Consider the following 16,581-nt stretch of genomic DNA (forward strand, 5'->3'; position numbering starts at 1 on the left):
TATGTCTTATAAAATCTTTCAAGATTGCATAGTCAAGTTCAAGAAAACAGTCTACTGCAAATGAAAACTTTCCTGAGTGAGTTAAGCAATAATTATTTAGGAAATGTTGTCTTCGGTCGTTTGTCCTCGTTGCAGTTCGCTGATGGCGGTGACATTTATCTGTTTCTTTGGTACGAGCTGGTATACTTCCATTGAGAATGTGTGCATGTTTATTTGAGATCATGAAACGATTAAAGCTTCCATGAGAAGCACGAGGAATTCCTCTTAACAAATATTTCCCTTTGTATTTATAAATGTTAACAGTGGAACACTGAAAATAAAATAAACATCGACTGGAATAAACCTTCTCTCAAGCACTATTTACATGTGCGTTCTGGTAAACACGTTAGCACATTGTTAGCAAGAATACACAAAACCTTAAACATACACGTAGCACGATTGTCGACTCATGGATTGAACTGTGAAAGTTTCGATAGAGTAAAACTCTCGAGGCTTAAATATCTTCACTTGCAAACCAACAAATATCTGAGCCAATTTTTGAAATGGTTGGTGTCGATGTTTTCCGTGATGGACTCCTTGATTTTTGAATACTCTGATTTCATAATTATCGTGTGTCAAAGTTGCTTCAAACTTCTTGTTTAGACTAAGCGTTAGGCACGTAGGCCGGATGAGCACGCAGGTGCGGTTGCTAAACTCGTCAGCTCGTTTGGCACATAGGTCAAGTGAACAGTGAACTCGTTGGCTCGATGCGTAACACGGAACGGATGAACCGCGAACTCTATGCAATTTTCACAGTTCAATTCAATACACAAAGTCGAAACGCCTTCTAAAATGTCTTACCTTATGTTTATTTCCTGAACAAGTACACGTTGTTAAGAGCACTACACTGTCTACACAAGCTACTCCTTGCCAGAATCGCAGATTCTTTGGAAATAACATTACTTTTACTCTTGTCAAAAACATGTCATATTGCATGTGCTTCCAAGTTTAACCCAATAAAAATAGGACTTTCCAGCTGTGACGTGCATTTCATTGTCAATCAAATTTGTCGATTTTCGTCGACAGTGAAAAAGGAACCCCGGGCAAACCTTACCGTGGCCTGCCACAGGCATCCCAGGCAATAATTAGCACGGTATAATTGCTTTTAGATGGTCACACGATATGTACGTGTTATACAGTGTAAACAGATTAACTCCAGTTGGTTTATTTTGTGAAAATTGAATCATGAACTTCCAACGTTTTGTAAATGCTATCCGAAAAACAAAAAGGAAATTGTTGAACAAGTTATCATGTCGATCGGGAAAATGAGAATAGCGTTTCAGGGTTCTTATAAATTAAAAACCACTGAAGTGCAGAGACAATCTGCTAATATTTGTTAGATTATCATAATGGCTCCTTTTTTGTTCGTGGGTGACAATTTCCGTTTCACTATCAGGAAATGCATGCCGGTAAAGTATTACTCAAGCACTTAGCATTACAGGCAAGACAGATAGCACTGTTCTAGAACAGACGAAAATAGAAAATAACAGTTTTTATGCGTTCACTATATATATAATAACCTTAAATTACGGCTTAGTATACGCTTTAATATACTTTTAATAACCCAGAGTCAATATTCTAAGGGTTTACATACATTCACATATTATGTGAATGTTTAAATATATATATTGAAACGATTTTATGTAAATGTTGGAATATGTGATAATTTAATTTCTCTTATATACCGAACGAAAATCTCGCCGATGATCAGCGGCGAGGTAATTCTGTCTGTATAATAAGGAACCAAAATCTCGCCGATGATCAGCGGCGAGGTAATTCTGTCTGTATAATAAGGAACCAAAATCTCGCCGATGATCAGCGGCGAGGTAGTTCTGTCTGTATAATAAGGAACCAAAATCTCGCCGATGTTCAGCGGCGAGGTAATTCTGTCTGTATAATAAGGAACCAAAATCTCGCCGATGATCAGCGGCGAGGTAGTTCTGTCTGTATAATAAAGAACCAAAATTTCGCCGATGTTCAGCGGCGAGGTAGTTCTGTCTGTATAATAAAGGAACCAAAATCTCGCCGATGTTCAGCGGCGAGGTAGTTCTGTCTGTATAATAAGGAACCAAAATCTCGCCGATGTTCAGCGGCGAGGTAGTTCTGTCTGTATAATAAGGAACCAAAATCTCGCCGATGTTCAGCGGCGAGGTAGCTCTGTCTGTATAATAAGGAACCAAAATCTCGCCGATGTTCAGCGGCGAGGTAATTCTGTCTGTATAATAAGGAACCAAAATCTCGCCGATGTTCAGCGGCGAGGTAATTCTGTCTGTATAATAAAACAACCAAAATCTCGCCGATGTTCAGCGGCGAGGTAATTCTGTCTGTATAATAAGGAACCAAAATCTCGCCGATGATCAGCGGCGAGGTAGTTCTGTCTGTATAATAAAGGAACCAAAATCTCGCCGATGTTCAGCGGCGAGGTAATTCTGTCTGTATAATAAGGAACCAAAATCTCGCCGATGATCAGCGGCGAGGTAATTCTGTCTGTATAATAAAGCAACCAAAATCTCGCCGATGTTCAGCGGCGAGGTAATTCTGTCTGTATAATAAGGAACCAAAATCTCGCCGATGATCAGCGGCGAGGTAATTCTGTCTGTATAATAAAGGAACCAAAATCTCGCCGATGTTCAGCGGCGAGGTAATTCTGTCTGTATAATAAGGAACCAAAATCTCGCCGATGATCAGCGGCGAGGTAGTTCTGTCTGTATAATAAAGGAACCAAAATCTCGCCGATGTTCAGCGGCGAGCTAGTTCTGTCTGTATAATAAGGAACCAAAATCTCGCCGATGTTCAGCGGCGAGGTAGTTCTGTCTGTATAATAAGGAACCAAAATCTCGCCGATGTTCAGCGGCGAGGTAGTTCTGTCTGTATAATAAGGAACCAAAATCTCGCCGATGTTCAGCGGCGAGGTAGCTCTGTCTGTATAATAAGGAACCAAAATCTCGCCGATGTTCAGCGGCGAGGTAATTCTGTCTGTATAATAAGGAACCAAAATCTCGCCGATGTTCAGCGGCGAGGTAATTCTGTCTGTATAATAAAACAACCAAAATCTCGCCGATGTTCAGCGGCGAGGTAATTCTGTCTGTATAATAAGGAACCAAAATCTCGCCGATGATCAGCGGCGAGGTAATTCTGTCTGTATAATAAAGGAACCAAAATCTCGCCGATGTTCAGCGGCGAGGTAATTCTGTCTGTATAATAAGGAACCAAAATCTCGCCGATGATCAGCGGCGAGGTAATTCTGTCTGTATAATAAAGGAACCAAAATCTCGCCGATGTTCAGCGGCGAGGTAATTCTGTCTGTATAATAAGGAACCAAAATCTCGCCGATGATCAGCGGCGAGGTAGTTCTGTCTGTATAATAAAGGAACCAAAATCTCGCCGATGTTCAGCGGCGAGCTAGTTCTGTCTGTATAATAAGGAACCAAAATCTCGCCGATGTTCAGCGGCGAGGTAGTTCTGTCTGTATAATAAGGAACCAAAATCTCGCCGATGTTCAGCGGCGAGGTAATTCTGTCTGTATAATAAGGAACCAAAATCTCGCCGATGATCAGCGGCGAGGTAGCTCTGTCTGTATATTAAAGGAACCAAAATCTCGCCGATGTTCAGCGGCGAGGTAGTTCTGTCTGTATATTAAAGGAACCAAAATCTCGCCGATGTTCAGCGGCGAGGTAATTCTGTCTGTATAATAAGGAACCAAAATCTCGCCGATGTTCAGCGGCGAGGTAGTTCTGTCTGTATATTAAAGGAACCAAAATCTCGCCGATGTTCAGCGGCGAGGTAATTCTGTCTGTATAATAAGGAACCAAAATCTCGCCGATGTTCAGCGGCGAGGTAGCTCTGTCTGTATAATAAAGGAACCAAAATCTCGCCGATGTTCAGCGGCGAGGTAATTCTGTCTGTATAATAAGGAACCAAAATCTCGCCGATGTTCAGCGGCGAGGTAGCTCTGTCTGTATAATAAAGGAACCAAAATCTCGCCGATGTTCAGCGGCGAGGTAATTCTGTCTGTATAATAAGGAACCAAAATCTCGCCGATGTTCAGCGGCGAGGTAATTCTGTCTGTATAATAAGGAACCAAAATCTCGCCGATGATCAGCGGCGAGGTAGTTCTGTATGTATAATAAAGGAACCAAAATCTCGCCGATGTTCAGCGGCGAGCTAGTTCTGTCTGTATAATAAGGAACCAAAATCTCGCCGATGTTCAGCGGCGAGGTAGTTCTGTCTGTATAATAAGGAACCAAAATCTCGCCGATGTTCAGCGGCGAGGTAATTCTGTCTGTATAATAAGGAACCAAAATCTCGCCGATGATCAGCGGCGAGGTAGCTCTGTCTGTATATTAAAGGAACCAAAATCTCGCCGATGTTCAGCGGCGAGGTAGTTCTGTCTGTATATTAAAGGAACCAAAATCTCGCCGATGTTCAGCGGCGAGGTAATTCTGTCTGTATAATAAGGAACCAAAATCTCGCCGATGTTCAGCGGCGAGGTAGCTCTGTCTGTATAATAAAGGAACCAAAATCTCGCCGATGTTCAGCGGCGAGGTAATTCTGTCTGTATAATAAGGAACCAAAATCTCGCCGATGTTCAGCGGCGAGGTAATTCTGTCTGTATAATAAAGGAACCAAAATCTCGCCGATGATCAGCGGCGAGGTAGCTCTGTCTGTATAATAAAGGAACCAAAATCTCGCCGCTGATTCGCTTAATAAAAATTTTAATGGAATTGTACAGTTCAAGAGGCCATGACCTATGTAAAATTCAGAGATTAAAGATAGAACAATAGATCCATATACCTTCGTTTTTTTGATTAAATTAAATCATAAAGGGAAATATCACTTTCTGGCACTCGAATTGTAAGAACAGCGAGTACTCGAACTGCATAGAGAGACTAACTGTTGCGAGATTGGCAAGAGTGACAAGGGTACGTAGGATGGGAAAACGTAATGAAAGCGACGTATGCAAACGCAACGGGATATTTTTTTTTTACAAACTACAGCTACTAGACTTCAAGTTCCGATAGTAAGTGATTTTCAAAATTTAAAAATTACCGTCCGGAATATAAACACACAGCATCCTCATCTTACACTATGTGATCGCAAAAGCAACAAAAATATGTTTAGAATTGCTGTAGAGTACTTCTTCATTCATCTCGGCGAGGATCATTAACCTAGCCGCCGATCACCATCATCATCATCAGCGAGATTTCCGTCCCTTTAATACAGACCGAATTTCCTTGCCGCTGAACATCGGCGAGATTTTGGTTCCTTTAATATACAGACAGAGCTACCTCGCCGCTGAACATCGGCGAGAATTTGGGTTCCTTATTATACAGACAGAATTACCTCGCCGCTGAACATCGGCGAGATTTTGGTTCCTTTATTATACAGACAGAACTACCTCGCCGCTGAACATCGGCGAGATTTTGGTTCCTTTAATATACAGACAAAACTACCTCGCCGCTGAACATCGGCGAGATTTTGGTTCCTTATTATACAGACAGAATTACCTCGCCGCTGAACATCGGCGAGATTTTGGTTCCTTTAATATACAGACAGAGCTACCTCGCCGCTGAACATCGGCGAGATTTTGGTTCCTTATTATACAGACAGAATTACCTCGCCGCTGAACATCGGCGAGATTTTGGTTCCTTTATTATACAGACAGAACTACCTCGCCGCTGAACATCGGCGAGATTTTGGTTCCTTTATTATACAGACAGAACTAGCTCGCCGCTGAACATCGGCGAGATTTTGGTTCCTTTATTATACAGACAGAACTACCTCGCCGCTGAACATCGGCGAGATTTTGGTTCCTTTATTATACAGACAGAACTAGCTCGCCGCTGAACATCGGCGAGATTTTGGTTTCTTTAATATACAGACAGAACTGCCTCGCCGCTGAACATCGGCGAGATTTTGGTTCCTTTATTATACAGACAGAACTAGCTCGCCGCTGAACATCGGCGAGATTTTGGTTGCTTTATTATACAGACAGAACTACCTCGCCGCTGAACATCGGCGAGATTTTGGTCGCTTTCTTATACAGAAAGAATTACCTCGCCGCTGAACATCGGCGAGATTTTGGTCCCTTTATTATACAGACAGAACTACCTCGCCGCTGATCATCGGCGAGATTTTGGTTCCTTATTATACAGACAGAATTACCTCGCCGCTGAACATCGGCGAGATTTTGGTTCCTTATTATACAGACAGAACTACCTCGCCGCTGAACATCGACGAGATTTTGGTTCCTTTATTATACAGACAGAATTACCTCGCCGCTGAACATCGGCGAGATTTTGGTTCCTTTATTATACAGACAGAACTACCTCGCCGCTGAACATCGGCGAGATTTTGGTTCCTTTATTATACAGACAGAACTAGCTCGCCGCTGAACATCGGCGAGATTTTGGTTCCTTATCATACAGACAGAATTACCTCGCCGCTGAACATCGGCGAGATTTTGGTTCCTTTATCATACAGACAGAACTAGCTCGCCGCTGAACATCGGCGAGATTTTGGTTCCTTTATTATACAGACAGAACTACCTCGCCGCTGAACATCGGCGAGATTTTGGTCGCTTTCTTATACAGACAGAATTACCTCGCCGCTGATCATCGGCGAGATTTTGGTCCCTTTATTATACAGACAGAACTACCTCGCCGCTGAACATCGGCGAGATTTTGGTTCCTTATTATACAGACAGAATTACCTCGCCGCTGAACATCGGCGAGATTTTGGTTGCTTTATTATACAGACAGAACTACCTCGCCGCTGAACATCGGCGAGATTTTGGTTCCTTTAATATACAGACAGAACTAGCTCGCCGCTGAACATCGGCGAGATTTTGGTTTCTTTAATATACAGACAGAACTGCCTCGCCGCTGAACATCGGCGAGATTTTGGTTGCTTTAATATACAGACAGAACTAGCTCGCCGCTGAACATCGGCGAGATTTTGGTTCCTTTATTATACAGACAGAACTACCTCGCCGCTGATCATCGGCGAGATTTTGGTTCCATATTATACAGACAGAATTACCTCGCCGCTGAACATCGGCGAGATTTTGGTTCCTTTATTATACAGACAGAACTAGCTCGCCGCTGAACATCGGCGAGATTTTGGTCGCTTTCTTATACAGAAAGAATTACCTCGCCGCTGATCATCGGCGAGATTTTGGTCCCTTTATTATACAGACAGAACTACCTCGCCGCTGAACATCGGCGAGATTTTGGTTCCTTATTATACAGACAGAATTACCTCGCCGCTGAACATCGGCGAGATTTTGGTTCCTTATTATACAGACAGAATTACCTCGCCGCTGAACATCGGCGAGATTTTGGTTCCTTTATTATACAGACAGAACTACCTGGCCGCTGAACATCGGCGAGATTTTGGTTCCTTTATTATACAGACAGAATTACCTCGCCGCTGAACATCGGCGAGAAAGAGCGTCTATATATGTTAATGTTATTTCGTATATGAAAGTAGTATTCACATATTGAGAACATGGCGTAATTTTTGCCGTTCTTTATATTGAAAGAATCACATAATATGTGTTTGTCTGAACGCCGATATTCTAATTAACAATCAGATTATGGGCTCGAGATTTCTATGAGGTTATATTTGATGTGGCCGAAGGCCGTGTCAACTATCGCCTCATACAAATCAAGAGCGAATAATCTAATTGCTTTAGAGAATGTCTAACTGAAATTAACGCAAATAATGGTTTCTAATTATTTTTCTACGCAGTATTGAACCTTACACTTTAGCAAAATCGCAGGTACTGAATTTGCCTTTGATAAATTTGCAGTTGTTTACACGCGCTCATCTGTTTTTTCAGTAGTTTCAAGTTTTAAAGTCAAGAAACCGTCAATGTCCTTCTTTTAGTCTTCTCAGGAATTTAATTACCCATTTACATCTAAACTTTCTTCCAAAACTTTGAAAAAACGATGAAAACGTCGCATTTCGTGGACGACCGACAGCTACTGCACTCTAATGGCTGATCGATAGTATACCAGTAGCTCAGCCAATCAGATTGCAACATCTACATTAGCATACTACTAGTAGAATTCTACCAAACAGAATTAATGAAATTTCTTTTTAGTTGAAACACCTTGAAAGTCAGTGCAGTCACTTTCAGGTGTAAAGTCTTCTCTGTAGATGACCCAGCTTTGGTTAAGATGATGCACTTGAGCGTCTTTTAAAATAATATCATGCATGCATTATTGACTTAACCATGCTTTCGTTGTGTTTCGTGCCACTATATGATTTTATTCGGTTTGAGTGATATGAGTAATGTTGTCAGCCTTCCGCTTCAGCTGATAAAACTAAAATCTACCTTTATTACTCCGGATACCATCACAAAATAACAAAATAGCTGATCAAACACTATACGCCGCCTTTACAATGTTCTGCCTCACTCGCACCATTATTCATGTTGTTAGGTACAGTTGTTTTAGATACAAGAGGTGATGTCTTTATTTGATTTTTTAATTCCCGCACTATCCTTTTAACTTGTATAATTAACACAATTTGGGAACGGGAGGCATTTCAACTATTCATAGCCTGATAATAAAACCTTTCATCTAGAGAGGATTCAAATACTCAAGTGTGTGGTTCAACAAAGGAAAGTTTTTACTCTCCCGACAAGAAAATCCCTCATTTCGGAACCAAATTGATTTTTTCTTTAACGCTGACTATTGCTACTAAAAATCTTGCGAGCTGCAGCTCGTGTTGTTTGTAGAAAAAGCACTCAAACTTTGACATTAAATTATTGGCAATACAACCTTTTTCGCATGGACCAGCCCATACTAAATGTACTCAAAATGTTTATCTTTCATACTTGAGTAAACATATACAGCGTGTAATATTCAATTAGTTCGTACGCTTAGCAGATAAGAAACCTTTTTTGCGGTGGCCTCAAAGATCACGCAACGGTCTTTGTAATAAGGTAAACACAAAATTTAAAGTTCGACTTTGCCTTCAGGGGGTAATTCACGTCATGTAGCCACCTGTTTTCTTAAAGGCAGTAATTTGGGTTGCAAACCCTGTCTTTGTATGACCTTGCGCAGCCTGAACTTTTCTTAAGAGCTAGTAGAAAAACTAACTCCGCATGGCTTTGTTTGATCTTACCGAAGTGCCCTGGTAGTGTAAATTGCGCACGCGCTAATAGGGTAACTTCCACTATATATCGGGCGCACTTCCGGTTTCTTTAAATGGTAAAGGAAACGCGGTTTTCCATTAAATCCAGCCTTTTTCGACGAATTTCGATTAAAGCCAACGTTAGAAAGATAGCTACGCATTCCTTTTCCGAAATTATGCTTTTTTCAGAAAATTTCGAATTTTTCAATATTTTGAAATTCTCTCAAAATCTGACCTTTTAGAAATGAAACAAAATCTATGCACAGCGTAAAGAGGAGTAAAATTAAAATATTAAATCAATGAAAAAAATCCCGATAAAGCAATTTGCCTAGGAACATTTGCATCTTTTGTGTATTAGTCACATGACCACTGGCGTGGCCTGACGAAGTCTTCACTAGTGTTACTGACCATGAAATAGTTACAACACATGAAATAACTCTGAACTACCTAAAAATGATGAGGTTATATGAGAAAGAATTTTCCCTAACAACGGCTCGAAAAGATCGGTTAATGGGTTCTTAACCAGTGAAAACCAGTCATGGACACGCTCAGACGGTTTTCTTGTTTCTGGACGAAGCCGTCATATTGAACGTGAAACTCGTGTAACCAAACGACAGATCAGGTTTCGGGTTTTGTGTTTAGGAAAGCAATGACTTGGTTAACCCAATTAAGAATCGGGAGAGGGACCCGAGACCGGCAGGGGAGGACTCATATATGAAAAGGTCGGGAATGTTCGTCGGAAAATTTGAATTAAACCCTTAAAGGTGGCCAATCTCTGTGTGTTGAAGCTTTATTTGACCCCTAAAAGACCCCAAAAGATACCAGTTTAAACGTAATAGCTCGATTACCAGCCGCTGGTCTGGAAAAAAGTCCGCGCTAGTAGACCGAACTTGAGAGACCGATGGAAATCAGCCTAAAACCCGAGATAAAGTGTTTTTGCTATTATTTTTTCGACTGCGCCCTAAAACATACTTTAACAGCTAAAACTAGTGGCGTTACGTATTGAACACCCTAACTGAGACGAGAATCCTTTATTTATACACCTGATCGACACGAAGAGCATCCCCGACCTTTCCAAGTGAGAGTCCATCTCCACAGTGACCCGAGACTTATGTTTCCATGGTAGTGGTATTTTAGCGGGCATTTTTTCCCAATTTTGCAATTTTCTTGAAACAAAAACTCGAAGCAAGTAAAAACGAGCGATAAAAGCGAAGGACGTTTCGACATGACACTATTTCCAAGTTCAAAAAGATAAGAAATAAACTGTCAGAAAAAGTTTAATATAATAAATACTTAATTAACATGCAATGTCACGCAAACAGTTTTGCCAGGATTGAGTCTGATTGGACATTGTCAATTTATCGACATTTGTTTTACCTAGGCAACACGTCGACAGCAAATTGGTGTAAAAGTTCTTTTGCAAGCTAACTTATTCACAAAAAGGTGTTTTGTAACGTCATGACCACAAAAGGTGTGATGTGACACTTAACATCACTTTTATGCACTTGATATGATGAAATATAAGCAGTTCTTTCCGAAATGTCTAGCAGAGTAGTTCTGTTTGTTGATAAAATGGGCTTTTGGAAACATTGATGTTCTCTGCTGGGGGTCTTGGAATAGCCTCAAGCACCAACCTTAAGAGTTTCTGTACATTTATGCTAAATTCTCTCCCAGAAAGATTGCTCAGAATAAGAAATTTCACTCCGGAACTGACTCTGCTGAAATAAGTAGTTTTTGATGTGCTGCATAAGAACCGGTCGTGCAAAATAGGCTTTGGGTCTCTGTGCGGTTTCTATCTTCTGTTAAGTTCGCCATGTTTATGTCCTTTCCAGCTGGTTAGTAGAGGTCTAAATGTTGCTTTAGTTTGTTATCCCAGGAGTGTTTTTGGGTTCATGGCTTGCCAAGAAGACTTCCTTTTTCAACACTCGCCTGTTCCCTTATCCAGGGATCGTAACATAGGTCCAGTCCTTTTTCTGATGGGAAAAAAGTAGTAAAAGGTAAGGAATTGATTTTGTTCTGAAAAACAAACCTTAAGTAAACAGATAATCCCAAGAAATGATGACCTTAATTTGTTTTGCCCAACAACACTAAGAAATAAATCATAAACTGCTTTGTCATTCTTACCGGCGCCATTTTACCTTTGCACCACTGACTACAAACAACAAGTAATGCCTTACTTTTTAGAAACATCCAAATATCTGATAAAGACAACAGCAATCGAAGCTCATATGGCCCCAGACGTGTGAGATCGTGTATTTCAGACACCTGCTTTTTGGCATTTAACCTTTTTCGGCGTCGATTTTTTGACGGAAAGGTCATCACAAATAGCACGAGTTGCAGTCGAGACGAAGATTTATTCTGCAATTAAGGGTAAGAAATGTTTTCTTGTAGCAGACAGCTGCCGAAAAACGCCATCTAATTAAATACGTAAAGTACGATTCCACCAGATCGATCAACCTAACAAAGTACAAACGTCTTAAATGCAATAAAATTTAAATTAACAATAAATTGTTTTTAAAGCTAAGGGGAATGATATCTTCATGTATTATCTTTCAATCAGAAATATGGGATTGTGACAAGAAATGATTACTTCAAGTTAAAAATAAATTAAATCGGTTTTAAGGCTCTTTTAAATTCAAAATCAAGTACAGGATATCGACATTTCTTGTTTATTCCCTGTGGGTTTCATTTTTTTTTCTGTAACTAAATACGCACGTCCCAAAACGTATGTGTTTGATTGCAGCGGTTGTGGTGAGAACGACAAAGTTAATAAATTGATTTCAGTCATTTCTTTTGGATTTAAAAGCAATCTTTCATATTATATGCTTCCGGGCTTGGGCGCTTACTGTAAAAAATGGTGCCGAATTCCGAATCGTGATCAGTAAGCAAATTACACTATAACTACCCACCTTTCTGTTTCGCCTTGTTCTCGAGCATTTTTCGCATGTTTTTAATCAAGTTCATATACAGCCCAGTTTGAAAATATAACCTCACACAACTACCACGCCTGGTTTTGGGCACTAAACTTGATTAACAAAAACCGTGTCATGAAATCAGCTGAAAAAGGATTCGTCGTCGTCAAGCTAATAGTAAATTACTTTTCGCAGCAATCCGCTGCCGGAAAACTCTGCCAAATAGTAAAACGTCATCCTGAGATAAGTAAATGTCATTGATCACACTATGTAAACATGGTGATATTAAAATTAAACTGAAAGTGAAAAGAGCTGGACAATAAGCGGAGCAAATTTCTATTTGCTTAATTTGACGTCTGATTCAAACTTACATTGTACATGTAGTATGAAATCATATTCGATTTGTGTTTCATTCAAGTGCTTTTGTTGCTGCACTTCCATTGTACAAGGGGTTGGTTGGATTCCCTACCCCTCCCCTTACAGTTTTCGTACCGTTGCGCTCTTTTGAAAAGGTTTTACTTTTAATGGATAGCCTTTTATGTCGTTTACAAGATGATGTTAACATTTAAGAAATAGAAAACATGTACCGTGTTTCTATTGAGTTATAGAAATACAAGTGGAAGTTTGTGAGAATCGAACGAGAAATGGTGTGGGAACACGAGCCGTAGGCGAGTGTTTCCGCAGCTTTTTCTAGTTCTCCCAAACTTTCACGAGTGTTTCTATAACTCGATAGAAACACGGCGAACATGTTTTCTATTTCTTTTAGAAAACACCGCGACGAAAAAAAGGAAAACAGCTTGGCGGGTGGGCAGTGAAGTCGTTCAACATGGCCGACTATTTTAGATGTTTTACTTTTTCCAAAGTGCAGTTTTGACCTGTCAAAAGAACAATAGCTATTCAATTTGACAGGATAGAAAACAAGACAGAAAAAAAAAAGGTGTATTGCGCTTTTTTTTTCAACTTTAGAACATTGATTCTGTCTTAACTGATATCAACCCCTAAACCAAACCTTACTTGTCGTTTAATAACTCTTTTATCTAGAAGTCGGTTATCATGAAATTTTCTGGGCAGGTGCCCAGAACAATCATCTTGACAAAATTAAAAAAAAAAAAAAAAAAAAAAAACATCCGATGTACATATGTAAGTGGTTGGGCGTTTGGGACAATTAATTTGAGAGCTAATTTGAGAGCTAATTCAGCTTTCACCTTTTAAGTCTTCATCGCTTGCTTAACTTCTCTCACTTTCTAACAATACAGAAATGGATTCAGAGTTGAATTAATATAGTATGAAAAAAACTGAGAGTTTAAAGAGGGAACGATTGTTCTACATAGCTAGCTTCTTTCCGTAATGCTAGTTTAAAATGGTAACAAATGAATTCATCAGTTATAAACTTTATTAAAAGTTGAATTTATCTTAAAAGTCTGAATATTGCGAAATTAAAGATGGCGAACTTCATGATGTCTTGTGACGTCATATGAAGTCTAAACCAATAAAAACAATAAATATTGTTAGTACAGTTTACCTAATGTTAGTTCTCCTAATTATTTACGGTTTTGCAATTACTTATAAAAATATTGCTTTTGTTGCGTTACTTCCTGTAATTTGTTATCAATCTTTTACTAGTTTTAGCACCCTTGCAACACACGCAATGGTCCACACGAGGATTACCCCGATACTTTTATACGGTATGTAGGTCGAGTAGTGAATACATTTCTGGTGAATGACTTGCTGTCATTAGTTAGGTGTCCCGACTAAAAGAGTTAAGACACACGAAAATTGATTGTAGCTTCCATCCATCCATCCATCCATCCATCCATCCATCCATCCACCCATGCCCCATCCACCCATCCATAAACTTTTCTAACCAAAAAGGTTAATGAAATTGGTAACTTTCATCTTTTCCAAATCTTCTGACAAATTACAATTACATATGCTTGTATATTCAGTGCAAGCAAATTTTTAGTTATTTGAAGAAGGCTGGGAGGCGAGTATTCCTCAGTTTTGATGGATATCTTGCTTTCATTGGACACATGATTCGGTCAAGGAACAGCACAAGCGTCTGACCGTTCCCATTACTGCTTGTCTTAAATGCCTTATCTTCCAGTAATACAGAAATGGGTTAAGAGTTGAATTCAAGAAAAGCAGAGCCAATGTCGAATCCCAGGCGAGGTCAAAAATCGGTGAACGTAATCCTGTATGATCAAATATAGATACGATACCATATGGAATATAACAAGCCAGTAATGTCATTTGGACCCACAATGCACTGGACACTGTCTTTCTATACCGCGCTATATTCATTGAAGGTCCTCCTCCGTTTGGTTGTTGGTGAGCTTCTTCTTGTACTCTTGCTCGATGATGACTTATTGTAACGTATATTTTGATGTAACAGAACGTTGAGGTAACTATGCATAATAACATACTTATGTAAATGATACGTATAGCGATATCGTGGTAAAAAACTAGTATTATTGCAAGAGCAAAGCTACTAAGCCAAACAATGACAACCAGGAGCCTCACTCGCCTCAAAGTTACCACCTGCCTGTATCTTAAGCCCAACAACAGAGCAAGAAGTCTGTCCACACTTATTCCAGTCAGTGTTAACAAAGATACTCCGCAAAAAGTCACGGCTATTACATTACTTAGGCCTGCAGAATAATAACAATGTTTGGAATGCTCTTGGGACATTAGACAGCTAGCGTAGAAAGGCTGGGCAATTAGGCCAACGCAGAGGTCGGTGACTGCAAGACAGGTTAAGAGAAGTCTTGATGGCGGATGAAAGGACCGCACCTTTTGAAAAGCAATAATCATCAGAATATTGCCCAAAAATGCAGTCATAGATAGAAAGCCATTTATTGCTGAAATGACTATCTTTTGATGTGTTCCATAAAGACCTGTCGTGCAGTTTAAATCCTGAATTCTAGTGTGGCTCCCATAATCAGTAAAGTTGGCCATTTTCGTGTTCTTTTCCATCTGTCGTTAGAATCGTTAATTTACGTCGTCATCTCTTCGTCTTCTGTGCAGTTCAGCACTTAGCAAAGCATGTTCAACATGATAGAATGTTCTTTTAAGGCTTCAACTGATGATCACAAGTACTTGTTCAGTAATCGTTTCTGATGGTTGAAAAATATCAGTTTGTAAGGAAATTGCTTATAGTACACGTATGAAAATAAAACCTAATGTTCCATCTGTGGGTGTCACACGCAAAGGGATTAATTGCCACCGCAGACACACCCATAGTCTCATATCAGATTCAATATAACAGCCTCGTCTGTGACCATGATATTATTTTTCATCGCCAGTGTAGCTCTACTAGCAAGACGTGTGAATAGGCTATTTCTGAGCTACATTGTTCCTCGGTTTCAAAACGGTTCTTCGTTCAAAACCTTTCATATGGAAAGGAGTTTAATTTACATGAAAATGAACCTGTAGGCGGAACACATTTTAATGTATATTAATGGTTTAGCACGGAAACTCGTTTTGACACAGAGGCAAAAGCCAACTCGGAAATGGCCAATTTACACAAACCAGTACTGGCAGGCCTTTATATATGAAATTCCTTTTCCCGGAATCATTAAATAAAATGCAACTCCAAAGTTTTTATGTGGAAGTTTGATTCGACGGTCAAATGCATATAAACTTACACCGAACAAGAGTATATCTTCTTTCTTACCATTCGCTACAAACAATATAATTCATGATGTTTTACTATTATATGTGAATAAATGTGTGGGGAATGACAATTGAAGGTCGTATATAGCCTCTTTGCAAAGTTACCTTACAAAATTGCCACGGCTGCGTTTTCGCGTCGATCCTCATCTTACCTGAATTTTCGTTTCCTAATCATCTGAATATTAATTTATGCCCCACAGACCTATGTCGCATAATTACAAGTAAAATCTATTTCGTAGCTGAGAAAGATTGAAAGTTCATACAGCTGTCAAAAACATCTGTCGAGTGTGAACAAAAGTAAACATCATGCTCGAGATCAATAAATGTAAACATGGTGAAATTAAAATTAAAAAAATGCAAACAGTTTGTCTCAAAACTGAGCAGCATCTGGCTGTCCCGTATGTTGATTCAAAGAACATAAAAGATCAAATGCCTTGGCTAGCTGTGTGTAAAAGGTTTGAATAAAGCGTCAAACATGCAGTTTTTCATTTGATGCTAAAATTCGATTAACCCTATATTTTGTTCAATAAGTCTTTGAAATCAACTGTCTTTTTGAATTTTGAACTTAGATTTTAATTAAATTTGATTGTTCTGGAAATTGACGTTCAATAAAAAAAAAAGTTTTGCTATACAATTTCAACGTAATATGAAATATGAATTTGTCAAACAATATTTTGGTGGTGACAACAGGAGTGAACGACGATAACATTGATATCAAGCATGTTCTGTATTTTCCGTCTGTCTTCTGGGAATACTATGACAAAATTTATGACTCGTGCGTTAAGCAGAACACACGAACTGAAATGAACACGAA

At 39.5% G+C, this 16,581-nt stretch overlaps 1 protein-coding gene across 1 annotated transcript; it reads right to left on the minus strand.

Moving 5' to 3' along the window:
* Nucleotides 1-13,363: 13,363 nt before the first annotated feature.
* Nucleotides 13,364-16,329, minus strand: LOC145503246 (trace amine-associated receptor 9-like). The gene has a single exon (XM_081482737.1). The coding sequence runs from the start codon at nt 15,066-15,068 to the stop codon at nt 14,115-14,117; it is 954 nt and encodes a 317-aa protein (XP_081338863.1). The 5' UTR covers nt 15,069-16,329; the 3' UTR covers nt 13,364-14,114.
* Between the last annotated feature and the right edge of the window lie 252 nt (nt 16,330-16,581).

The sequence above is a fragment of the Orbicella franksi genome, chromosome 11, assembly GCF_964199315.1.
Source record: "Orbicella franksi chromosome 11, jaOrbFran1.1, whole genome shotgun sequence".
In the NCBI taxonomy this organism is placed as follows: domain Eukaryota; kingdom Metazoa; phylum Cnidaria; class Anthozoa; order Scleractinia; family Merulinidae; genus Orbicella; species Orbicella franksi.

What these genes read in the sequence shown, in the direction of transcription:
- LOC145503246 (XM_081482737.1), bottom strand. Translation starts at nt 15,068, where the DNA reads ATGGAAAAGAACACGAAAATGGCCAACTTTACTGATTATGGGAGCCAC.